The sequence below is a fragment of the Hemicordylus capensis genome, chromosome 2, assembly GCF_027244095.1.
Source record: "Hemicordylus capensis ecotype Gifberg chromosome 2, rHemCap1.1.pri, whole genome shotgun sequence".
Classification (NCBI taxonomy): Eukaryota; Metazoa; Chordata; class Lepidosauria; order Squamata; family Cordylidae; genus Hemicordylus; species Hemicordylus capensis.
Genome location: NC_069658.1, coordinates 182283138 through 182308011, shown reverse-complemented (window position 1 = coordinate 182308011; position 24874 = coordinate 182283138). Strand labels below are relative to the sequence as shown.

At 46.7% G+C, this 24874-nt stretch overlaps 1 protein-coding gene and 1 long non-coding RNA gene across 4 annotated transcripts in view; one reads left to right on the top strand and one right to left on the bottom strand.

Moving 5' to 3' along the window:
- The window catches only part of LOC128344463 (uncharacterized), a 47682-nt gene that overhangs the window by 11238 nt on the left and 11570 nt on the right, over positions 1 to 24874 (top strand). The window lies entirely within an intron of this gene.
- Positions 55 to 24874, bottom strand: part of DNMT1 (DNA methyltransferase 1) — a 52869-nt gene continuing 28049 nt past the window's right edge. For both annotated transcript variants that reach the window (XM_053294581.1, XM_053294582.1), the window contains exons 15-34: positions 24524 to 24713; positions 22204 to 22301; positions 20259 to 20406; positions 18841 to 18956; positions 17793 to 17997; positions 14307 to 14440; positions 12655 to 12828; positions 11813 to 12034; positions 11119 to 11311; positions 10757 to 10847; positions 10338 to 10472; positions 9549 to 9831; positions 7981 to 8122; positions 7074 to 7240; positions 5957 to 6134; positions 4685 to 4880; positions 3718 to 3881; positions 2967 to 3083; positions 927 to 1017; positions 55 to 477 (exon numbers count right to left, since the gene is read on the bottom strand). In XM_053294581.1, coding sequence (XP_053150556.1) covers positions 440 to 477; positions 927 to 1017; positions 2967 to 3083; positions 3718 to 3881; positions 4685 to 4880; positions 5957 to 6134; positions 7074 to 7240; positions 7981 to 8122; positions 9549 to 9831; positions 10338 to 10472; positions 10757 to 10847; positions 11119 to 11311; positions 11813 to 12034; positions 12655 to 12828; positions 14307 to 14440; positions 17793 to 17997; positions 18841 to 18956; positions 20259 to 20406; positions 22204 to 22301; positions 24524 to 24713 — 3082 coding nt within the window. In that variant the 3' untranslated portion in view covers positions 55 to 439. The remainder of the gene's footprint in view (positions 478 to 926; positions 1018 to 2966; positions 3084 to 3717; positions 3882 to 4684; positions 4881 to 5956; positions 6135 to 7073; positions 7241 to 7980; positions 8123 to 9548; positions 9832 to 10337; positions 10473 to 10756; positions 10848 to 11118; positions 11312 to 11812; positions 12035 to 12654; positions 12829 to 14306; positions 14441 to 17792; positions 17998 to 18840; positions 18957 to 20258; positions 20407 to 22203; positions 22302 to 24523; positions 24714 to 24874) is intronic.

Sequence of the window (24874 nt, the reverse complement as noted above, 5' to 3'; positions counted from 1 at the left end):
TTCCGATACAATGCATAATAAAAACATCATCCTTTCCCCTTCCCCCCACCCCCCGCCCACAACACACACACACACATACACACGCACGCACACGCACACACGCATGAAGTGGCAGGCACTGCACAGTTGATCACTTGAGAATGGTTATTTGCTGATAATTTGGAACATCAAAATAGCTTCAGAATGTCAGCCAAGAAGACAAACACTGCTCACAAATACAGGTTGAACAGAGACAAATACAAAATAATCCCAAAAAAACAAACCAAACAAAAACAAAAAACCCTCCAACAACTTTCAGCGTGTCCAGAAGGAAGAAAAGTAAACCAGACATGAAATGAATTTATGAAGACAACAAAAACAAAATAACAAAATTATCAGTGCATGTTTGGGTGTTCAGGTGCTGGAACTGAGCAATAGCAGGAGATGGGCAATTTACAAGCTAATCTGCAATCTCCATCTTTTCCCGTTTGATGGTATCTGCAAAAGAATCACACATAGCAAAGACATGAATACCAGAAAGGTAGGCATACGATTCTTGCGTCTTTCTGCACATAAGCAAGGGCAAACCATTCCATTTTGGATTAGGGGAGAAATGCTTTGCTCCTGCAGGTTCCCCAATACAACAGAAGGGAACCCTCTTGGTATTCCCAGAGTGGGCAGGCTACTTAATGGTACTTAACTGGCTTAGCCAGGAAAAGTGATGGAGAATCACGAAGCAGTTAGAATCCCCACCCGTGTGTGCACGAACGCACATGTGTGTGCGTGCATGCGCACCCACACCCTGTATTGCTTGCTTCACACCAGGGGTAGAAGAATACCTTCTACCTGTCTTCACACCAGGGTTGAGACAGGAAGTTTGCTGAAGCTTTGGGAATTCAGTGTTCAGACTCCCTTTACAGTGTGATTGCTGACAGTCCATAACATACCTGCGGCATCCTCTTTCATTTTGGCCAACACACAGGATTTGATCTCTAGTCCAATGGCTTTTGCTAGAGGTGGAGGCACTGCATTACCCACCTGAAAACACAGAGCCCAGTGGGGAGAGAGAGAGAGCGAATTAGCATATATTGTTTGCAAGCCAGAAACACATTCATTACTACGCATCACTGTGCCAAGACAACTGAAGGGAGGCATGTCTGGTTCTGCAAGGGAGGTCTGGACCCAAGGAGATCAAAACACTCACCTCCTTTGTACTTTAGCCCATTGTGTTATGGACCTGTCAAGTCTCCCCCTAGCAAGTCTATTGTTGATTAAGCAATCAGCTGTATCAGAGCACAAATATATAGAATTTTACAACATCCGATATTGTTCTATTCTTCAATCCTTTTCTTCTTGGTTCCATGTAATATTCTAATTTTCTGAGATTGTGGATTTGGGGTTTTCATGAGCTGTACGCCATGATCATCACAATTATAACAAATTAAGGCTTGACTTATCTCGCTTTGCATGTAATGCGTCTGTCTCATATATCAGTTTCACCTTTTAATTTGCATTACTGAAATTAATGGACTTTTGCACGATATTCTAATTTTCCGAGTTTCACCTGTATATGCCATTTTTGCCAACAGTGTTGCATCTCAGTGTTTGTCCTAGTTTTGATGCCCAGGTGCCAGGGATATAGCTAGGGGAGAGGGAGCCTGTGTTTACCCCTTTACCCAGCGACCCCTTGGAGAGGAGATAATCGAGGAAATAGGGAGGGGTGGAGCTGGGGGTCCCGGGTTCTCTGAACCCATACGCTCAATTATAGCTACACCCCTGCCAGGTGCGCAAAATAAGCTGACTGTTGCTAATACCATGACCCAGATGAATGCTGCAACATTCCTTGTGAAATGGAAATTTCTCCATTATTGTAGGGAGCCATTTTCATTTGGTCTCCGCATTGAGAGAACAATTTAACTGATTGGGATCTAATGAGCTTGCCAGAGACACACTCATACCCTCTCAATAGGTTTTAGTAAACCCAGTTTCGTTTATGAGTACTGTATCTACTGAAAGCCACCTAGTGGCACAATGAGGAAGTAATTTGACTAGGGAGCAAGAGGTTGCTGGTTTGAATCCCTGCTGGTACGTTTCCCAGACTCCTAGATCAGGAAGCAGTGATATAGGAAGATGCTGAAAGGCATCATCTCATACTGCGTGGGAGATGACAATGGTAAACCCCTCCTACCAAAGACAACCACAGGCCTCTGTGGTTGCCAGGAGTCGACACCGACTCGAAGGCACAACGTTACTGTTCAGAGTAGCAGGAAGGCTTGGATGTTTCAGAGGTTTTTGCAGTTTTATTTTATTTATTGTTAAATTTATATACTGCCTTTCATTAAAACAATTCCAAGGCGGTTTACAGCAGAATTTAAAAACAAGATTGTAAAAAAGGCACAATTAAAATATTGGGCTAAAAATATAAAACAAAACACAAGCATAAACACAGTACAAAATAACAAAGAGCGGCAGCAGAGACAATCATATAAAAGCCTGGGTAAAGAGCCAGGATTTAACATGCTTTCTAAAAGCTGTGATGGAGACCAAGGAGTGAATAGCTTGTAGTTTGTTCTTCTATTGGTAGTAGTTCCAATAGTTTGTTCCAGTAGACATGATGTCTGGTAATACTTGAATCTTACCATGAAAAAGTGCTAATGGAGAAAACACAACGGTAGTGTTTATTATTATTTTTTTAAAAGTCAGGGTGGGTTTGTGCTCCAGCAAGAGCTTTCAAAGAACTAAGGAAAATAGAAACCAGAAGTATCCAGTCCCCCGAACAGCGGGGCATTGCTACACGGGAAGAAGATTGTCTTGCTGAGCATAATCTCTTTTATTTCCCCAGAGGCTATTTAAAGGTTCCTGAGCTGGAGTTGCGCAAGAAGGGTGTGCTTGGTCACTAAAGCATTAACACAAAAGCTATCCCAGAGAATTTGATATAGGAAGATATAAACCCAGCCAGCCCATAAGGAGCCTCCCGGATAACCTACCTGTCTGTGCTTGTCAAGTACATTTCCAAACAGCCTGTAGGTATCTGGGAATCCCTGGGACCGCGCACACTCCCGGACGCTCACCACCCGGTGCTGTTCAGGGTGAAGCACACGGCCCTAAAACCAAAAGGAGACCAAGTGTCACTAACAAGGGGCTACTTCTAGGCACATGGCAGAGTCTGCCTGCCTGCCACATTTGGGGTCAGGAACTAGTTCCTCCCCCAGGCTAGAATGGCTCCTGACCCTGGGGACATTATACTTTCTGCTCCTCCAGAGTGTGGCTTTTTCCAACACATTTTGTACAGTGAAGTGGTATATAAAACAAAACCCAGAGTAGCTCACAACCTATAACAGAAGTCTGGATTCTATTAATGTATACTAGAATAGAAACCAGAAAAAAGAAAAGCCACAAAAGCCAACTGACAAGCAGAGAGAGGCCAAATGCTCCTTTAAGAAAAGGGAAGACTTGGCCACACTTTCCAAGTATCCAGGATTTCAAGTGGAGCAGACCTTCCTGCAGAGGGGGTGCCCCAGGAGCACAACAGAGAAGGCCTTGCTCCTAACTCGGGGGTTTCCGGCTTTGGGTTCTCAGATGATGTTGGACTACAATTCCCATAATAGAAATACAGAAATCGAATTAATCATCATCATCATCAAGACTGTTGATAATTAAAGAGATAAAATACACCCGTGTCTGCCTGGGGCTGATGGTGTACTGGGCTCATATTCTACTCTCCTGCAGCTTGCTTACCTGCTTGCCCATGGGCTCAGGGTTGGTGACTGTTGTGCTGAAGAACCCATCCCACTCTAGCCTTCCATATAAGCCAGCCCAGTGGTTGTGCCGATTCCCCGTGTGGGGCAGACACCAAGGGATCAGGGTGTTGAACTGCCGGTCTGCAGGGTCACATGGCTTGCCTAGAGGGAAGATTGGAGTTCAGAAAACCTTCCACCAAGTGTGCAGATGGGGGTATCCTGCAACATTATTCAGCACCATAAGGCTCAGAATGACGCAAGGGGTACTGGTGGTGAAAAACTGGGATGAAACAATATCTCCCTGTCTCCAGATAAACCACTACTTGCTCCTTAATCTGACCCATTCCTTAAAATGGTAGAAGTTTATTTCATTATTTTTAAACCACAAGGAGTTGCCATATCAGATTTGAGGAATGGAGACAAACCAGATCTGTGGTAGGAGTTCGTTACATTTTTATGCTGCCCCATCCAAAGTTTGATGGGATTAGGGAGCCAAGGCTCTCCCTGCCCGCCATCATTAGCTAGCAGAATATCTTCTCCTACTCTCCAGAGTGAGCCAATCCAGGAGGAAAGTTCCACTTTAGAAAGAAAAACATATACATATCTAAGGACACCCTTTCCCTCTAAAATGAGCAATAGGTTTTGCGTATTCAGTGGTAACATCTTGCACTTCCTTCCATATCTCAGATACACCTGCATTAAATATTTTATAGTGTGAACATCTATTTACACTGAATCATCTGGCTAAAAGGCCTGCAGTTAACCGTTTTATTTTTAAAATGCACAAGCAGTCCTAGTTATTACATTTCAGGCAGCAGACTTGGGACAGACCTCTGTGAGAGACCCTGAAGCACTGCATGTCTCAGGGTTGTGAGAACTGAGCTGGGTGAACCATCCTTTACATGATTTCTATCACAAAGGCACCTCCCCCACCCCGCCGCCCCCAACTAACCCACATCATGTACCTTCGGCACAGCAGCAGACCCCCCGCAGGGCTCCGGTGCTGCTCCGCCCATTTTTCTTCTCGTGGTGTGTGTAGCGCAGCTTGCGGGTGGTGGTGCCATCTGACAGGCGCACTTCAATGTTGGGCAGATCACGCCAGTCTGAGCCCGGGGCCAGTGGGATGTGTCTCATCCTAGCAGCTACAAGCGCACTCATATCCTAGTAAGACATAGCCCAGTTATCCTCTGCATCTCAGTTCAGCAGAATTCCCCCTTATGAGTGACAAAGTTACTCATGCTCTAATATAAAGCGTAATACTCTCTTGCTTGGAACAAGATTTTCCAAAATGGGGCAGGTGGCACCACGGAGGCAGCAAACTGTCCAGACTTGTGGGGGTGCGGCGGGAAGAGCAGGGACAGCACAAGAGGTCTGGTGGTAGTTTGGGAAAACAAAGCTGTCTGGTGCTCCTCCGTTTACTACCAATCTGGCTTACAAGCACATGGGTAGGGTAGGCAAGACAGTATGGCTGTGTCTGCTGAACAGTGAAATTGGCAGAGATGAACCTCTAATTCAAGTGGGGGAGGGGGAGGGGGGAATGACACTTGCTACTTCTGTTTCACCATGATTTCAGAAGGGGAAGGAATGGGGAGAACCAGAAGCCTAAAGGGATTTCTGGTTAGTGGGCATGGAGCACCGAGGAAGAAGCCAGGAGAGAGAAACGGAATTCAGAGGGGGATCTGGAGTGAAGTTTCCAGGGAGCTGCACTTTCAGACCTCCATCAGACGAGATCTTTTATGCAACAATTGGACAAGAGGGATTAACGTTATGGAAGTGAAGCTCCCGGCATATATTTAACAAACCTGCACGTTTGGTTTTGACTTGGTTTTCCAGGAGATATTAGGGAAGCTTTTCTCCAGTTTTTGGCAGTGGCAGGGGAAAATTAGGGAAGAAAGGCTGCCACTCAGAGACATTTGGCAGAGCAGCAAGCAGAGATACTGTTGTTAGAAAGAACAGAGAGACTGTTGACTGAATTAAAGGCCCAAACAGCCAACTCTCAGGCATCCCTGGATTCTCCCATCCTCCTTTGCTGGCCTCTGGTCCCCCTATTTCTCAGGAGAACATTGCTCCTATATTTTCCTCCAGGAGCATAAGGACTAGAACTTTTTCTCCTCTTTGATCCAGAAATCACATTACAGTGCTCACAGCCATTCTTGTTATTAGAAAGCTCCAACCTCAACATAATACTGTAATAAACTCTACCCCTTGCCAGGTAATAGGATAACAAAGTGTTTCACCTTACAGATGTGATCCCTGAGGATGGGCTGATATTGGGAACCTCGAATTTGCCTCTGGAACCAGGACTGTGGCTCCCCATTGTAAGATATTTCAAGTGCTGATGCTCCATTCCTGATCTCAGGAAGGTCAGACATAGTGTCCCGGACTGTGATGGTTCGGAATGGGCCAGAGTAGGTCCTAGAATACATAAGAAGAAGTTACCTTGCAGTTCAACTCCTGTCTGGGCTCTTCCTTTCTGCTGAGCAACACAGTCTACCATGTTGGAAGCCAAGTTCAGTAACAGTTTTGGGGAATGTTCCTTGAGCTGAGAAGCAGCAAGCCCCAAGGTGAAATCTCTTAATCTGGGAGCAGCGATTCTTGCCTACAAGGGAAAAGCAGCTGCTCTCAGAGTAAACAGGGCTCAACTGCTTTCTGAAGTTCTATTACAGTTGCTGGCCAGGATATTTATAAAAATATGTGGATCCCACTTTTTTGTCTTTAAAAAAAAGAGCCCACAAGGCAGCTAACAGATCATAATATACAGGGAGTGTTACTAGAGCCAAAATCACCGGATACAGCCAGCCAGATATCCAGGGCAGAAGGCTAGAGCAGAGTTGGTGAGGGGGTGGTGGCTCCTCCAACAGTGCAGAGCATGACAAGAAGCAAGTAAAGGGGCTCCTATGAACCTCTCCTGCCCTCTTCACGTGTGTTGGACCCTGGCAGAAGGGACCCCGGCTCCTGTCTACGGGTCTCAAATGCGTGTACTCATTTTAAAGTGTGCATCAAAGTGCATCATAAATGTGAATGAAAGAGGAACTTGATATGGAAAAGTGCAAACAGTGGTGCACCAGGAAACAGGGCGAGTCAGACAACACAGAGTCAATGTGCAGTGTGAATCTATGCATGCTGACTCAGCAGTTAAGCCCCGCTGAGCTCAATGGGATTTACTTCCTAGTGGTCAAAGTGTAGATTGTAGTCTTAATCCGACAATGGCTGACAGAAAAGTGTTACAGGTTCATGCTCTGGGCATCTCTGGTCTGTGATGAACACTGAGACTCAGCAGAGTCATCCACTGCTGTCTTCCCACCACTTCCTGTGAAGTCACGATCAGCTCAGCATTTAGGAGGTAGCCATTACCGTGTTATATTGCTAACAAACTTCTTATCGTCCACCACCACGCTGAGCTGGCAGGCTCGGGGAGCAAAGACATGGAGGGGTTCAGGGAACATGGGAAGCTTCTCTCCAGGAGCTGCTGCCAGGACAATTGCTCTCCTGCGCGTCTGGGCCACGCCATACTGACCAGCCTGCAAGGGGTTGCGGGGAGGGGGAGGAAGGTGAAAACATGCTAGTTATGACAAGGAGAGAACAAGGTCTCAGAGAACTTGTGGTTCCCATTTTTGAATTGACTGTATTTTCTTACATCATAAGAAAAATGTTTGGTAGACACCTGGGACAGATTTTTGCTTATCACCTGGAATCACCAATTCAGTGCTACGGAGGAAGAGAGCTAAACAGTCTAATTCAACAGAAGGGGATTGCCAAATTAACATCAAGGCCATAAGACTAGAGGAACAGCTGGGTGGGCCATGAAGTCACTAGGCAGCTATCTGTAGCTAAATCAGGTTAGTTTGCATGAAGGAAGTCCCTGCGGATTTCTAGTCTTCCCATAAGAACTGGAAGAGAAAAAAACCCTCCCAAGATGGGAACTGCCCTGCTGGATGACCTTCGGCCATGGGCAGGCAGATGTTCCAGGGAGGTTCATTAACAGGGCGTGGTAGAGCGAACCACCCCCCTTTTGCCCCAGCAGCTTCTAGTAACTACTACACTGCATCTGAATATGGAGGTCTATTTTCAGCTAACAGCCTGGGATAGATCTAACCTCCATGAATTTGGTAAGAAACTAGGGTAGATAGCCCTGTAATTCTCAGTGTTTGTCATACTCTGGTTCGGTTCTAGATCTAGATAAAATCTTTCCCTTAAGAGAGCCTGTTAAGGAACCACTTGTCCCACCCTGCCCCTGCTTCCCAGTGCCCGATCGCCATACCTGCAGCACCCCAAAAGTGCACTGGTATCCCATCCGGACAAGGCACCGTAGGGTGAGCTTTAGCACCATAGAGCGCTTGAAGGAGACAAAGTTTCTCACGTTCTCAAGCAGGAAGTACCTTGGCCTGTAGTAGTCGCAGTAGCTGGAGAAGAGAAGATCACTGGAGGTCAGCGGTATGCTCTTGGCTGGCAAGAAGACTCCCCCAGAGACTGTAGGATATGGGGCCAAGTCCAAGCCCACCAGCCCCACCCACTCTCTCAGCACAGCCCAGGTTCTTGCAAAGGTCCCAAGCTAAGACTACTGAAGAAGCTCAACAAGACCTCCCACTATTTCAGTGTGTACTTATGGATTACATAATAATCATGCATTTGTATGGAGATTTTGAGAACTGAAAGCACTTCACATCATGACAGCAACCCTGTGAGGTAGATCAGGAACATTATTTCACAGCGCAGACTGGGAGAACAATGAGCCTCAGCGAGAATGGGTTGCCTACAGCCCTGTAGTAAGTTTATGGCAGAGACAAGATCCAACCACAGAGTTTCCAAACTCTATCTTGAAGTGCATACACAGCTGGCTCCTAGGGGCTGCTGTCATGACTCAGCCTTTCCAATGGGCTCTAATGCCCAGAAGCTCTCTCTGCCATGGGCATGGCCCCTCCTGGGAGGGAGCCATCAGAGCCCTCTCAGTTCAGGCAGCTGAGCAGGCACCTCCATAAGTGAGGCCATCTTACTCCCCAAACCCATGTTTATCGGATTCAATCCATTAGCTCTGGATGCAACTATGAAGAACATGGCTCTGCTCTGCAAATACAGTTGTAACGAGCTAGATCTTTGTTGCAAAGTCATATTTAGGGGTTATGCCTGAAAGTTCTGGAGGAGCTTCTTTTTGTACTAACTCTTCTGATGTTCCCGTGGGGTACCTCCCGACCCTTAATATGCAGCTGTTGGGTCCAAAGTCTGTATAATTATGCAATATTGAACATACTTGCATACGTTCTCTTAATTTTATATCATTTGTTCTGCAGTTTTCATTCTTTTGTATGTTTTATTCTGGTTCTGACCATTATGGAAAGTGGCAACAAGCTACACAGGGCATTGGAATAACAACCGCTTCCCTGGGAATCTTATTTAGCCATCCGCTTTAACTTCCAATTTCTCACCAGGAATTGCCTACACATTTCCAAGCATAACACTTTCACTTTAACTGAAATGAACAACACCCCTCATAACACCCCTCCGTTTTAAAGACGTGCCAAGATTCTTAGGATGCTAGCACTATTATTACTGCAAGGTCCTCTTCCCCCCACCTCCCCTTTTCTCCTCGCAACAAAACATTGGAGTGAGAGATGGAGACTGGTCCAGGGTCACCTAGTGAGTTTCACGGCTGAATGGGAATTTGAACCTGATCTCTTTCCACCCCATGCCTGATATTCACTCTAAGCACTACACTAGCTCTAGTCTTCGATGCACAACCACGTTCGGCAGTTTTCTGCCCTCCTGCAGAAGCCATGGTTATCTAAGCTCTTCTAAGAAACCCAGAGAAATGAGAGCATTGGCCACAGTCACCTGAGGAAGGAGACCACCAGGGAGTTCTTGAACTTTGAGTAGGTGCGGGAATTGAAGCGGTTCATCCCACTGAAACCTTGGCAAGGTGGTCCACCACACAACATTTCCACATCACCCTTCTGTGGCAGCTTCTGGCCCACGGAGTTGGTCTTCTCTCCAGACATCACCAGCTTCAGCAGCACGTTGCAGTCCTCTGTGAACACGGTTGTGCCAGGGTTGTTCAGGCGGAAGGCTTGCGCTGCTGGCTCCCACATCTCAATGGCCCACAGCGTCTCCGTGACTTCTGATGGTGGGGAAAACAAACCAGAGAGAACTTTATGCTGGAAGTCTCCACCCCCAACATCTAACCCTCTTCTACCCCACAAGTAGGGGATAGAGAGCCAGTTCCCCAGGAGCAAGCATGAATTGTCCACTTTGCTAAGCAGGAATATCTTGATTTGTATTTGGATGGGTGACTACCTGTGAGCACCGTAAGATATTCCCCTTAGGGGATGGGGCCATGTCATCTGCTTGTATGCAGAAGGGCCCAGGTTCAATCTCTTGCCTCTCCATGTAGGGCTGTGAAAGACCTCCTGCCTGAAGCCACTGCTAGCCACTGTAGACAACACTGAGCTTGGTGGAACAATGGTCTGGCACAGTATATGGCAGCTTCCTATGTTCCTAAGTGGAGCAAAACGTGCCATGCGCTCCAACTTGGCTGCATGTGCCTCTTGCAAGGGACAGATCCTGAATCTCCGCCTCCAATTCTGCAATCTGCTCTGCCCCAAAAGCTTTTCTAGACTGTCTTGCCTGCTTGATGGAAACCTTCTGATAAGCCTCCACAGCCAGAGAAGACGTCCAGGCTACGCAGCTTAGGGGGCTTCATCTCCACAGCCTCGGGCTCAGTTTGTTCAGATGCCACAGAAGATTTCCCTTTGCTTTTGCCTGCATCCAGAAACAAGAAAGAATAGGAGGTGGAAAGTGTCACATAACTGCAAAAGCACCCTAGGAAATGGGCCTGGACCTGGACCTTAAAAGGGCACCTTCACAGCTACTGAAAGTGACACACTGTAGTACAGGGGAGGTTTACAAGCAGAACAGGGATCTTGCGAGACCCACAGCTAGCTTTCCATCGGAGGTCGGATGCCCAACATCCACCTTCATCACCACCCTGCAGAGGCTTCCTCTGTAAAGGGGGGATACTTATCTAATCATTCTTCAGTACCCACCTTTCCCTTTTCCTTTTCCTTTCCCTTTATTTCCAGAGCTGCGAGCATGATAGGGGGGATCTTCAAAGCTTTTTGTTTTTGCATTGTATGCCTGGAAGAGAAAAGCAAGCAAGTTAACACAATAACCTTGTGCTTCTGGGAACATCAGCGGAAAGCACAGATAGAACTGAAAGGTAAATTCTCCTGTGCAATCCCCATTGAAATCAAGTTGTGCAGGAGCATGGCTATTTGGAATTTCAACCTGTAGCACAACAATGCCTTGGGCCAGCCACAACTTTAGCAGTTACGGTCTGTGTACGAGCTAGCAGCCAGCCTATTAAAGCAATGCAGTACAATGCCAGTTATGCAATGGGAAAGATCACCTCTAGGAAGTAGAAACGATCAGAGCCGCTGGCAGAGTAATCCTGGATGCACTCTGTCAAATCCTCCCCATATACCACAGTGCAGCGGCCCTGCGCATCTTTGAACTCTACAGTTGCCTCTTCATCACTCCAATATAATAAATTGATATCTGCATGGTAGCTGGCTTTCACAGACTTGTGGGTATTCTCTGGCCTGGAAAGGGAAGGAGAAGAAGAAGAAGAAAAAAAGACATACATAGATGCACTTTCTTCTAGCAAGAGGGCAGAGACAACTGGGAGAAGTTTTTGGGCCTCCTCAGGCTCATTAGTTTTTCACCAACAAAAATACTGGCCTGTTCTCTATTTTTTCTTTTGCCTTGACTACCACAATGCCTTGCTCTCTTTTTTGCTTTCAATTCACTTCACCTGCCCTCAACTCTCATCTCTTCCTGCATGTTGTTTTGATAACTTTATTCCTATGCCATTCCTTGCATTGTTTTTTTCCTTTTCAGTATAAAGGAAATTTATACTCAGGTCACCATGAGTTCCATGGCTAAATGGGAATCTGAACTCCGTATATACATCTGCATGATATATTTCTGCATATGTATCACTCCTGGCTGCACAAGGACACTGTTGCCTTTTGATGGCCTGGAAAGACCTATCCAATCCACCCATCCATCTTCTCTTTCTGTCCCAACTGGCTAATGCTTACCTGTAAAGCTTGTACACACGCAACTTGATTTCTGCTTCGTTGGGTCTGCCGCTGCTACGGATATTGCAGAAGATCGCCTTTATGCGGCCAATGCGGTAAGGCTCAGGTGCATCCTGGTTGCTGCCTTTGATATATTCCGAATACTTGCGATAATGCTCAGGGTACAGCTCCTCGTCCACGGCCTCCTTCTTCTGGCGCTTAACAGGGCTGGCCAGTCTCAGGCTAGAGAGAGAGAGAGAGAGAGAGAGAGAGAGAGAGAGAGAGAGAGAGCGAGCGCAATACATGTCAGGGCAGGTAAGATGCAACAAAATCTTCAGGTTATGCAGATTTCTGTAACTGGGAAGAGACTCAACCTCCCTTCAGGCTGTGGAAGAGCAACAAAATGATCTACACCGGTACATTTGTGGGGAGATAAGCTTACAGGAAGTTTTGTGAGGCTGTATTGGGGCTATTGACGGACTAAAGAACAATCGTTAAGCTCAACAGTTACTAAAACATTGGTGCACTTCTGGGATACTGTAGCAGCATGTGGTTATGTGCAAATTTAAGCAATCAAGAAACTACCATTCAGTATTAAAAGGTAAGGCCATCTATACAACTCCCCATCTCATACCCTGCAGCCCTGTTACCTAATGTTACTCTGTTACTCGATTCTTATCCTTCCCCAAACCCTTTGCAGACAGGAGTCCTGGAAACAAACAAGCAAGCAAACTAACTCTACCATCTAGGAGGTTAACATACAAAGATGAAGCAAGGGCAAATCTTAAAGCGCACAACCCAGAACGCAGCCTTCTGTGTTTTAAAATATTCTCGATCCACCCAAAGCCAGTCCAAGTACCAACCTGAAAGGGAAGGCATCTGGTAGGAGGAAGACTCCATCCCCTACCCGGTACTGCACTCCATTTTTCATGGCCATGCCATAGAACATCTTCCCTTCCGACTCCTCTTGGGGTTCCAAGACTTTGGGGATTTCCTTCTGCCTCACCTCATCCAACCGAGTGCAGCTCATGCAGAATCTAAGAAGAAAGGGAGATGGCTAGGCTGGAACAACACCACCACCTCACCCCAAATACCCTCACTCCATGGAACTGGGTGTTGGATGTTCAAAACATCTAAAGCTCTGCATCATGTTATGCAAAGTGCCACACATTTCTCTGCCTTTCCCCCTCCTCCAACACGTGAAACATAAAAAAGCTTTAAAAAGGCACTGCATTCAAGTGTAAAGGCCAACAGAATTAAAAAGGTATTTAAAGTACATTTCCCTTCATACAGATGCTTCATTCTAAATTTGTTTGGTTGCTTTCAGCATTTGAAAAAGAGTGGGGTTTCTTTTTTAGAATATACCTTCTTGTCCCTAGGAAAAAGCAGTATGGTGTCAGGAAGCTTAGGTAAGAGAAGGGCGACAAAAGATATATGAAGAGGAAGCAACTTTTTTGTTTGACATAAACTCCACTTCTGTGGACACTGCAGCAAATATTGCCAGATTCTTTTCAGAACACATTGCTGCAACAATGAAAGCTGATACACACTCACATATTTACAAAAAGAACTGACATTTGGCAAGCAGAGATGCATGTTCCTGGATAATGGGAATATTAGGCATGAGTTCTGAACTGTCCAAGTTCTGTCCCCGAATTTGGTTTGGTTTGGCTTGCTCTGTGCTGGCCTCTATTATGAGGTAAATGTAACATTCATTTGACTGGAATAAGCAGCAGTCCATTTTCAGATTTTTCCTACTAGTGTGAGTGAGTGCGTACGCACACGCACATGCACACACCAGTTTTCCAGATAGCCTGAAAGTCCCTTAAGCATTTGGGGACACACTATGTCCCCCATGAAGGAGAGAGATACAATATTTTAGGTTTTCCTAATAAAGATTGTACTATGCATATACTAAATTCCAGGTCATGGGGGTAACACTCCAACAATGTTAAAACCTCTTGCAAGTTGTCAGTGAAGGACAACCTCAACAGTCCAAGCATCTATTTATTTCGAAATATTATATATGAAAGTTGGCCAAGAGACTCAAGATTCTACCAGTTCTAGGTAAACGTTATTGGGAGGATCCTGACTGAGCAGCAAGGCAGAACATTCATGTGAAGAGTAAAAGAAAATAAATCAACCAGCCTCGATTGCCACTGTCCCAAGTCTTGCCTAGGAGTGAGTAAGACACACCCACCCACCCACATAATATCTCCTAACTGCAGTCTGAAGAGATACAATCTACTCTACCATCTCAGGATTCTGCTGCACGGGGAGGCTAGACCTTAGCTAAAAGCAGAAGATGCATTAGCTGCAACCAGAAACAAAAAGGTAGCTGCTGCTAGCCCATTTCTTAGTCACATAATGGAAGCAAGCAAGCTGCCATTACAGCTTCGTAGACAACATAATGGACTAGCAGCCTGACTTGCCCAGTACTTGCCAAGCATAGACAGTGTTACTTGCAGCTGAAACCCCTCCTACCCGCAAGCCCCATGTAGTCTTGACCACTCACTTGTATTTGTTTTCTTCGGCCGGCTGAGTCTTTGGGGGACTTTCAAACCTGGCGTATTCTTGATCATACCACATTTGGTAAAAATAGGTTCTGCCATCATCTTCTACCATTTTGATCTCCATATCAAGCCCTCCCTATAGGAAGAGGTGGAAGGAAAAACATCAGTTTATCAGAGCAAGACAATGTCCATTAGGATTTCAGCACACAGAGCTAAGGTCCTTTCCAACGGCTTATCCAAGGAAGTGCTGGCCACAGGATGTTCTAAATAGAAGTGTATGGACAAGACTCAAAGTGAACACAATTTCACAAGGTAGCTCTACAAAGCTGGAAGTAAAGAACTCTACATCACCAAACACGATTCACTTTCTAGCACTGGTTGCTCTTATGCTCTGGTTCCTAACTTGTACTCAAGCACTTGTAAGGAGAAACCTGAGATTAGTCCTTGGCTGCACAACTCTGGCCCTCCTGCAGATGTTCGACTACAACTCCCATCATCCCTGGCCACTGGCCACTATGGCAGGGGTTGATGGGAGTTGCATTACAAAAATAGCTGGAGGGCTGACGTTGTGCAGCCCTGGATTAATCTAATGTTGGCTTACATAGGAAGCTGCCTTATACTGAATCAGACCATTGGTCTGTCTAGTGTATTGTCTACACCAGTGTTTCTCAATGTTTTTGGAGTCATGGACTGGTACATTATTCGTGCATAGTTTCCCAGACCAGCAATTATTAAGGGGATTGCCCCCCTCGCCCCCAGGCACCCCCACCAAACAATTTCTGGCAGCTTTCCAGAGCTCATTTCCAGGCAGCCTAGAAATGAGCTCCAGAGAGCCCCTGCCAGCCCAAAATTGTTTTTTTTGGGGGGTGATTTTTGTTAGTGATGCTTCACAGACATCTTGCGGACCGGCACTGGTCCTTGGACCAGTGGTTGAGAAACAATGGTCTACACCGACTGGCAGAGGCTCTCCAAGGTTTCAGGCAGGAGCCTTTCCTAGCCCTACTTGGGAGATGCCAGGGAGTGAACGTGGGACCTTCTGCATGCAAGCAGATGCTCTAACACTGAGCTACGGCCCCATCCCTAAGGGGAATATCTTACAGTATTCACATGTAATCTCCCATCCAAATGCAAACCAAGGCAGGGCCTGCATAGCAAAAGGAACAATTCATGCTCACTACCACAAGATCAGCATTTCTTTCTCTAGTTAAATAGAAGACAAATGGGCTGTGGCAATCTGGCATGGCAAGAGTTCCTTCCGCTTTCAAAGTCAGAATTACAATGGGTCTGGGGTGTCTGGTTGATGAAGGGGAGATAAATTCAGGCTGCATAGGGCCAAAGGTTTGCGACACAGTTGGGTGTCATGTGGATCTGGAATTTCCAAGTGGTGGCAGTGCTAGCTGGTGAGAGCCTTTGTGAAAGGTTCTACAAAGAAAATAAAATTTTAACAAGAGGAGGAGGAGGAGAAGGAAGAGGAGGAAGGGCAGGGGGAAATGGCCCAAGAAGTTTCAAATCTGCTGATTTAGTTTCCATCTTTTCTTCCAAGTTTCTCTCTTTATATTTAGAGTACATGTGCCTCACAATTTATTGACTAACTTAAACTTAATACACCTTGCTGCAGAATCAAACCCAGAACTCTTGTATATTTCTATAGAGTGTTTTATATTGATAATATTGGCTTACGTACACCTGTTCTCAACAAGTTGCAGAAGGAACTGTTCAAGGCTCTAGCTGTACTTTGTAGAAACATAATTAGATCGGCAGGCACCATTTACTCTTGCCTCAGGCTGGAGAGCATGTAGCCCAAAGAAACAGGGTGATGCAGGCACTGTGGCTTGCTTCACTATCCCAAGGGGATTGTGGAGGAAGGAGGGGAGATCACATGGAAACAAACTGACATTGTCCCATTACACTGATTACCAAAGGGAAATCAGACATGATGAGGGTCAGGGAGCAGCTTCCTTAGCAACTGACCACATCTCCTTTAAGGAAGCTCTCCTCCCACTATGAATTGTTGGGTCTAGAACCACTTCTAAAATTATGAACATGCCGATCGGTTCACTGAGGCATCTTCTAGGTCACATCTGAGCAAGTCTTTCTTCAAAGAACTTGCCCCCTAGTGGATAGGCTGGAGAGCACCCTCAGAATCTTGGATCACAATGAAGAGGGACAAGTAGAGAAAAAGGGGAGGGAACGGAAGGCAATTGATTCAGTTGCAGCTATTGTCAACAGTGGTTTGACCAAATGCCAAGTGAGACCAGAACAGAGAAGACCAACAGCAGCCAATGGACAGTGAGAGGGATGTTGGCAAAACTGTTTTTATAGTTTTGATTAACTGGTTTTACTTGTTTTTATTCTGTTGTAAACCGCCCTGAGCCATTTTGGAAAGGCGGTATACAAATCAAATCAATCAATCAATCAATCAATAAGTGGCGAGGTGGATGGCTGGAGCAGTCTATGCCTCAACCCACTTGCCAGGGAGAGTTCACAGAAAATGATACTGCTCATTAGAATCAGACACAGGATTCTTATGCTATCCTCTCTAATAAAACGCTTGGTGTCCGTCCGTGGACGGACACCAAGCGTGTGTCCGTGCCTCCCTGCGCGAAGCGCAGGCCCAGAACAGGGCAAGGGAGACACGCTCGCCGGCACCGGCAGCCATCTTGGGCGGCCAGAAGCGGCCGCCCCGAAGAAGCCGGAGAGGTGGCGGCGGGGGAAAGTGACCGAGGCGGCGGCAGAGCCGCCGCCTCGGCCAAAATAGATGGAGGCTGGGGGCGGAGCGGAGGCCATGTAACTTTTAAAAAAAAATTGCTCCCGCGGCCAACGCCGCCGACCGCCCACCCTCCCTCCCAGCTGCCGAGTCCCCCTTACCCTGGCCGACTGCTGTCGGCCGAAGACTGCCCTCAATTTAAGAGGCAGAGAGGAGCTCGCAAGCAGAGCTCCTCTCTGTGCAAAGCCTCTTGCCGAACTGCTGCTTTGGGCGCAAGGGACGCAAGCGCCCAAAGCGGCAGTTCGGCAAGAGGCTTTGCACAGAGAGGAGCTCTGCTTGCGAGCTCCTCTCTGCCTCTTAAATTGAGGGCAGTCTTCGGCCGACAGCAGTCGGCCAGGGTAAGGGGGACTCGGCAGCTGGGAGGGAGGGTGGGCGGTCGGCGGCGTCGGCTGCGGGAGCAATTTTTTTTTTAAAGTTACATGGCCTCCGCTCCGCCCCCGGTCCCGGCCTCCGTCTCCCCGGCCTGGCGGGGGCAAGTGCCTGGGCCGATTTGGCCCTTAAAGGTAGGGGGGGCGTACGGCGGAGGGAGGGGGAATGGCGGCGGGGGGCCAGGAGCGCCATTACTAGCGCCCGTTATTCAACGGGCCAAAATTCACTTGTATTAGAATAAGAGATGTACAGAAAAGTATCCCAACCAGCCTTTTGCCTTGCGGGTCCGGCATCCCTGCCCGGCCCCCAATGAAAACATAATGCCACCCTGTCACAAGATTCCTCAACACACCTCCATGGACCAGTTCTCTGAGGGAGCCTTGTAAAGGACATTGACTTTGCCATCGATGTAAGACAGCTGCATGTCTTCACACTCATCCACCAAGAAGAGTTCCAACGGGTCCGAGGTGGCTCCCAGAACGGTGTCTGTGCCACGGCAGAACCAGTGGGCATGGAACATCGGCCCAGCGCTGGCATCCTCCCACATGGCAGTGACTCTGCAGCAGGGGTGTGAAAGGAAGAGAATGAGCTGCTGCCAACAGAATCCAAGATGGCCCAGCTGGTAATGCCCTGGCAGAGGCAGGTTGGGGTGGGGGGACAAAGGTAGAATTCTGTTTTGATCTCCAGAAAGGACAGAAGACCACTAGTAATTCTTATGCCCCCACTGTAATGCAGTTCAGGTTTATTATCACCTCCTTATGGCAGGGGATGGGAAGGCTGAGACAGAGACACAGTAGTTTGCTGTGAACTCACTAGATCAGGGTTTCTCAACATTGGGTCTCCAGATGTTATTGGACTTCAACTCCCATAACCCCAAACCAAAGACCATTGGGGCTGGGGATTATGGGAGTTGAAGTCCAATAACATCTGGGGACCCAACGCTGAGAATCCCTGCGCTAGATGACATTAGGCAGAGGCTACATTTGAATTGGGGACTTTCTGGTTCACAACTCGGACCCTGCTCACAACACACACACATACAGGAAAGCAGGTACAGATAAAGCCCTATGCAGCAATAATATATCCCCAATGAGCTATGCCAGAACACGCCTTCCCTTCTACAGGTCCCCTCTTTCTAAACCCTGCCATACTCAAATGCAGATAGGCATGAATACACAGGACAAGTAATAATATTTGTCATTCATCCTCTTAGTCAGCCCATTAAGCAAGTCATTGTTATTCCTATATTATAATTAGGGCTGATGTTACAATTGGATGAAAGCTACCTAGAAATCTTGTGACAGAACTGAAAGCCCAATTTGGATCCATGCCCAAATACTGCTATCCACAGTACCACATTCACTCTGAAATGCACTTATTTAAAATCAGAGAAGACACACCTTGCCAGGTAGAGAGGTTTCGTTGGGTCATAGGGGCTGACAGAGACACAATCGCCTACTTGCAGCGTCTCTGAATCAATGCACACCTTCTGGTAATAGTCCTTCTTGCCATCATTCTGTGCACAGGGAAAGACAACAAACAAGTAGGGAGAAATGCATATGTTACTGACAAAGCAAGATGCATTGGTATTTAGTCACTGAAGCTCCCTAGTGACTATTTTCCTTGCTAGTGGAACATCTTAGAGCTCTCCCTATCTTAGCAGAAGGGCAGCTAGAGAGAGAGTTCTGGCCGGTCACATGGATTAAAGAATCTGGCTGCCAGTGCAGAGCTGCTGCATCCTTTAGTACTCCAATTGTAGGAATTAATGTGCTGTGCACATTGTGGCCCACAAAATTTAATTAATTAATTAATTAATTAATTAATCAATCAATCATTGTTCAATTTTTATATACTACATAACTTCTGAAGTGATGCAACACAGCCACATTTAAAATAGCAAGTGAGTGAAACTATAAAAAAGCAAAGCACAAATAAGGAGATTCTTTTTTTGAAAGATCTAAATAGTATTATAATGTGATGCGCCCTGCAGCTAAAAATAATGTATGACCTTGCTGAGCTGCCATAGAGATTGTCTAAGAGAAGAAGAAGAAGACTGAAGCTCTAGGAAAAGAATTGAGAGATATGACAAGCAGGAAGGATTTGTTCAAAAGAAGAGCAGAGTGAGGGAGGGAGAGTGAGCGAGCACACACATAGCAGCTGCTTTTCACCTTCACCAAGCCGAATCAGTTTCACCGTGCACACAGTGAGACACCAAGGGAAGAAACGGATATGTATGGGAGAGCCAAATGAGATGCCGGACATTCAAATTGCCTTTTATTGTGTGGATTGATTTTGGAATCATATACCTGCCTGAGTTGTTCCTAGTGTTTCTCCCCCACCCCCACTTTGTGGAATAAATTTTAGTTATTGTTAACTATTTCATAAGTTGCCCAATGGACACCCCCCCACACTCCCCACCACCTTAAACAGCTGGTTGAACTCTGGCCCCACAGTCTCACCCACAACCAGGGAGTTGTGAAGTGGGAAGCTGAGGATAACATCTTTAATGACTTTTTGTTTTCAAAAAGCAAGCTTCTAGATTTCAGGATTGTGCAAAAAGACAAAAGCAGTATCTGAATCACAAGTGATTCCAATGGGGACACTTCCATATCCTTGGGGATGGGCATCAGTCTCTGATGCACATGCCTACTTCAGGAAAGTCTGGCAACCCATTCAACCTTGATTATACCACAAAGTGCAGAATACCACAAAGTGTGTAACTGGAGCTCAAAAGGATCCTCACCCCAAACACAGCTCACAGGTGGAAATTCAACCAAATCACTTCCCCAACCACATAATTTTCACACAGGAAGCATACCTTAATAGGATCTCCCACCCAGGAGATTCGGCTCTTATTTTGTTTCTTCTTCCTTCCTTGCAACATCTTTTTGGGAGAGGGCACTTCAGGAATGTTATCATCCACCTCCTCATCTTCATCAGCTTCTTTCACAGCCAGATTGGGGCACCTAAAGCAAAATTAAACACAAAATGCGCACAGATGGCCTAACTGATTCAGCAATCCTCAAAGTCTGCCCAACTCTACAAAATATTTTACAAGCAGATTCCTACAACCAAAACATTATGCCAACAGTGCAAACTTGCTTGATTTATATAACCTTGGTTAATTAATCTTTTAGTCTTAAATCTATAACACTTTACAGCATATGAAGTGCTATACTACACTTATCCCAACATTAAAAAGTGTTTTGCTGAATTTAGGCACTGGGCAGCATTAAACATCTAATGCAAATCGTAATTCCAGCTTCTACTCAAATAGGTGTATTTCTAGTCCTCATTATTGCAAAGCTAAGGCTGAAGACAATTGTTCAATTCTTACTATTTACAAATCCACACAGTCAGATCAATCATTATTTGACAAGTGTTTCACATCTAGCTTCGGGATGGACCAATTTAAGTCTCATTTTATTTTCCAGAATCCCTGTGGTCCACTGGCATGTTTTACCATGTATACAGCAAGAGTGCATCTTCAGGATCTCTTATCAGTTATTATTCTTGCTTAAGATAAGATGTGCCTTTCACAATCAGAGCAATATCCTCTTAGTTCAGTATTCTTTGTAAGAATCCCAGAAATCAAGCAACATTAGATAGCCCACCAATAACTGCTTGGCAGTCCACTTTCTACCTTCTGCCTATCCATTGCCTAGAAGTTATTCTAGACAACACAGGGAAACCTTGCTATTTGCAGACTCACCACCCGTGTTTTCACATATCCGCAGGTGTCTAATTGACACCTGATTTCTTTATCCACAGATACTAAAGGGTTAAGACCCACATATCTGCAATTCCTATAGGACCAGAAGTGACCAGAGGTGGTCACTTTCAGCCAGCGTGTTGTAAGCACTGGTAAGCAGGAGCCATTTTTTGTGGCTCATTTCTTTTTAAAAAGGCATTTCCCCCCAGCCATTTTTCAGTGGGGGGGGGCATTTTGCGGTTGGGGGGGGCACATTGTTGGGCACAAGGAGACCCCACAGAGTACGGGGCAGTAGTTTTCACACCCAGGAACCTCACCCCATTGTTTCCACAACCCCAATGCCTCGTTACCCACTGTTTTGTTACTCCTCGTAGCAGGTGAGGAATGGAACCCCAGCAAGTAATGAGATTTGCTTGTAATTTCAAAGTAAGAGCAACGATGTCACTGTAGTCAGTGGCATTTATCATAGCTATGAAAATGGCATGTAGATATCAAGTATATACATATGCAAACTAGTGTGTGGCCCTCCAGCTTCAATGAGGAATGCTGACATGGCCCTCTGCATGGAATAAACTGCACAATTTTAGATTAAGAGAAATGGCAGAGAGCCGGCCTCTTGCTCAAGTTAGCCAATCAGTTCATCTTCAGACCTGGCTCCTCCACGCTGTGTGGCAATCTCATTTGCTGCTTGATTTTTCTTTTTTTTAGAATTCATATTCTGTTTCTCTTGCAAAAGAACTGAAAGTAGGTTGCAATAATAGCAGTGTAACAGCAAAACTAAGACACGCCAGCACATAAAGCCACTCTGGACACAATCAACTGGGACCCAGAATCTAGTGAAATTCAAAAAGTCTGCATTTTCTCCCTAAACAGACACAAGAGCCAAACTTGGCAGACTTCTTTGGGAGAGAGAAGCTTGCTTGCTCCACAATCTCTCTCCTCCCCAAAGGAAACTCCTCAATAGTGAACCAACCCAACAAAGAACCGTGCTCATAAGCTTCCTAGCCAAAAGTTTACCAGACTGGCCCATCGAGATGAAGGTCATAGTTACCTCCGCTGCTGGCAGGCCTGTTTTGACTTTCCACTGCCCCCAAACTTAATCATATCCTGGCAAGCTTTGCATTTGCCACACTCTGGCTGCTGGCAAACCTGGAGAGAGAAAATCAAGGAGCTGAGCCAGATGCATATGCATTGATGCATATGCATTGACAACGGCCAGGAGAGGAGTCTTCAGATTAGGCACATTCACAAGGAGATTAAAGTCAAGCAAGGAGAGCACTATGGCATGCTCCGAGGACTGGGAAGACGTTTCACAATGCAGTGCAGACAACACACCAAACTTGAAAGAAACAGTAAATGATAACTCATCTGTTATCAGTGGCAATTATGAGCAGACCTCTACTTAGGCTCAAGCACAGAAGACAGTAACTCAGTAAAGAAATGGAACCACAGACTACAAAATAAAGGGGAGAGAGCTTCTGCTACGCAGCAAAGAGTGACAATGCTCTGTGAGGGAGGTACGGGAGTCCCTGGGATAAAATTATGGGAATAGTTGCTTAGGACAGGTGATCTTTTCCTGCTTCATAAAATAAGAGACATGAGGATCATTCACACAGAGCGGGCTGCTTGGGTAAACTCCGTCATACCCAGCAGCCCATGTCGTCCGGGAGGTCTCCTGACTCAGCAGCTGCAGCCCCAGCTAGCCCAGATCTGCTACCTGGGCAAAAAGCGAGGTAGGGCAGAAAAAGAGCCATCCTGCCTTACTTTTTGATAGTCTGCTGCAATGGGGCTCTGAAGATGACCGCCTGGAGCGGCGGCCCTAGGGCCCTGACTACAGCAACGCCAGAGAGAGGAGCCCCACTGCATTGCTGCAGGCTGCCTCTCTGCTGCCCACAGGGGACAGTGTGAGAGACCTTCCGATGTCACTCCAGGCATCCACTGCAGTGCCACTTGTGCGGGAGGGCAAGCAGCAGAAGCCCCAAGGAACAATGATCATGTGGGGGAAGCTAAGGACAATCCTGCCTTCCAGTGCTCCCTCTAAGGTGTGCGTGCGTGTGCACACTCACATGTGGTTGTTTTTTTAATGTCCGCTCAGTTCATTTTAGATCCCGCTCAGGCCCAAGCAGGAAGGCCTCACTCTGGATGCAGGTGTGCACACACTGCCTTGATACTGCTCCCCAGAACAAAACTCATTCCACACACCGATGAAGAAAATGGAGAGCACTGCAACCTTCCCCCTAAGCCCAAGTCTCATGAACGGCGTTATATACCGTCCTATTGTCCAGTAAGAGGAGCCAGAAGTGACTGAAACATATGGAGCTTTTTGCATGCTTAGATTAATGACAACACTAGAAGAGGAGCAAGACGAAGCAAAGAGACTAGTTTCTCATGTCACTCGACTGGGGTCACTTTTTTATTCTGCCTCCATTCCCTTCATGGTCTCCTGTTGGAGCAGAGAGGCAAAAGCAGTTGGGCAGAGCAATCCCCAACCCTTGCGAGGGAGCACAGTGAGCAGCTCAAGCACCCGCTAGACTGAGCTGCAGGCAAACCCAGGAATACACGCTTGGAATGAAGAAGATTGCTTGGGTCATCAAGGAAAGGACCAGGGAACAGCAGCTAATAATGCAGTTTGCACTTTGAGTTTCCTGCCTGCCTCCAAATAAAAGCAATCTGTTGAGATAACCCCCTGCTGAGATTTGTCCAACGTGCATGTTTTGTTCTGGAAGAAACAGCTGTGTCTTTGTCAATGCTCTGGTCAAGAGCAGGGAGGGGCTGTAGCAAGGCCGGTTTCCACGAGGCCGCAAAGTTTCACTCGGCTCCGCACCTTCTAGATCGGCCTCCACCAGCAGCCTCTCTCTCTGGCTACCTCCGAGGGAGAAGCAAGAGGGCAAGTCCCACACCCATCAGCTCAGCTGGGAGCCAGCGCCCTTGGGGTAGCTTGCCCTCATTAGTAGCCTTCCGTGGCTGCTTCCTGCAGTGACCATTCCACCTGGCCATCGGGTGTCTCCATCACACAACGGTATAAAGTTACTGGCACCGGAATGTGCTCGTTTTCCTTTCCCCTCCCCATTCCTTTTGAACCAAGTCCCTTAAATCCTTATACAAAATACAGTAAAAGTGGTCTACACTTGAGATGTAGACCATCTCAAGGGGCTTGCGAGTATGGCAGAATACAGGCGCTGTTCATAAATAAAGTCAGAAGCAGCGCTGTGCCTTGGGAGGCCACACATGGCAATGAGGAAGTGATGGGGGGACACCAGTTTCCTTTCCTGAATGCTGGACCCACAGGCCAACTATGCAGCCACCCCCTCCCACTTCTGTGGGCAACACACAGGATTTGGGCCAGCAACACAGGAGTTCTGCCCGATTACCTCACAGACTCCACAGCGCCTGCGCTTTGAGTTATTCTCCTTGTCGTCCTCCTTTTCAGTCTTCTCAATTTGCTCTGAGAAGAAAGTATCGAAGATCAAATACACCAGCTTGGTGGTGGTGGCCTTGGTGGGCCCTTTGTCCTTGTCAATCTTGGTGGGGTGCCTGATGGCCTGCCTCCTTGCCGCTCGCCTGGAAGAAGATGTGAAATATTATGCACATGCAGACAGTATTTGGATGCAAAATACCGCTCGGAGACCCAGAAGGAGAATTTAATTTTGCCCCAGTACTTCCCAGTAGGCCAGTAATCTTCACTCTTTTTGCAGCAGAGGCCACAGCCACTGAGAGAGCTC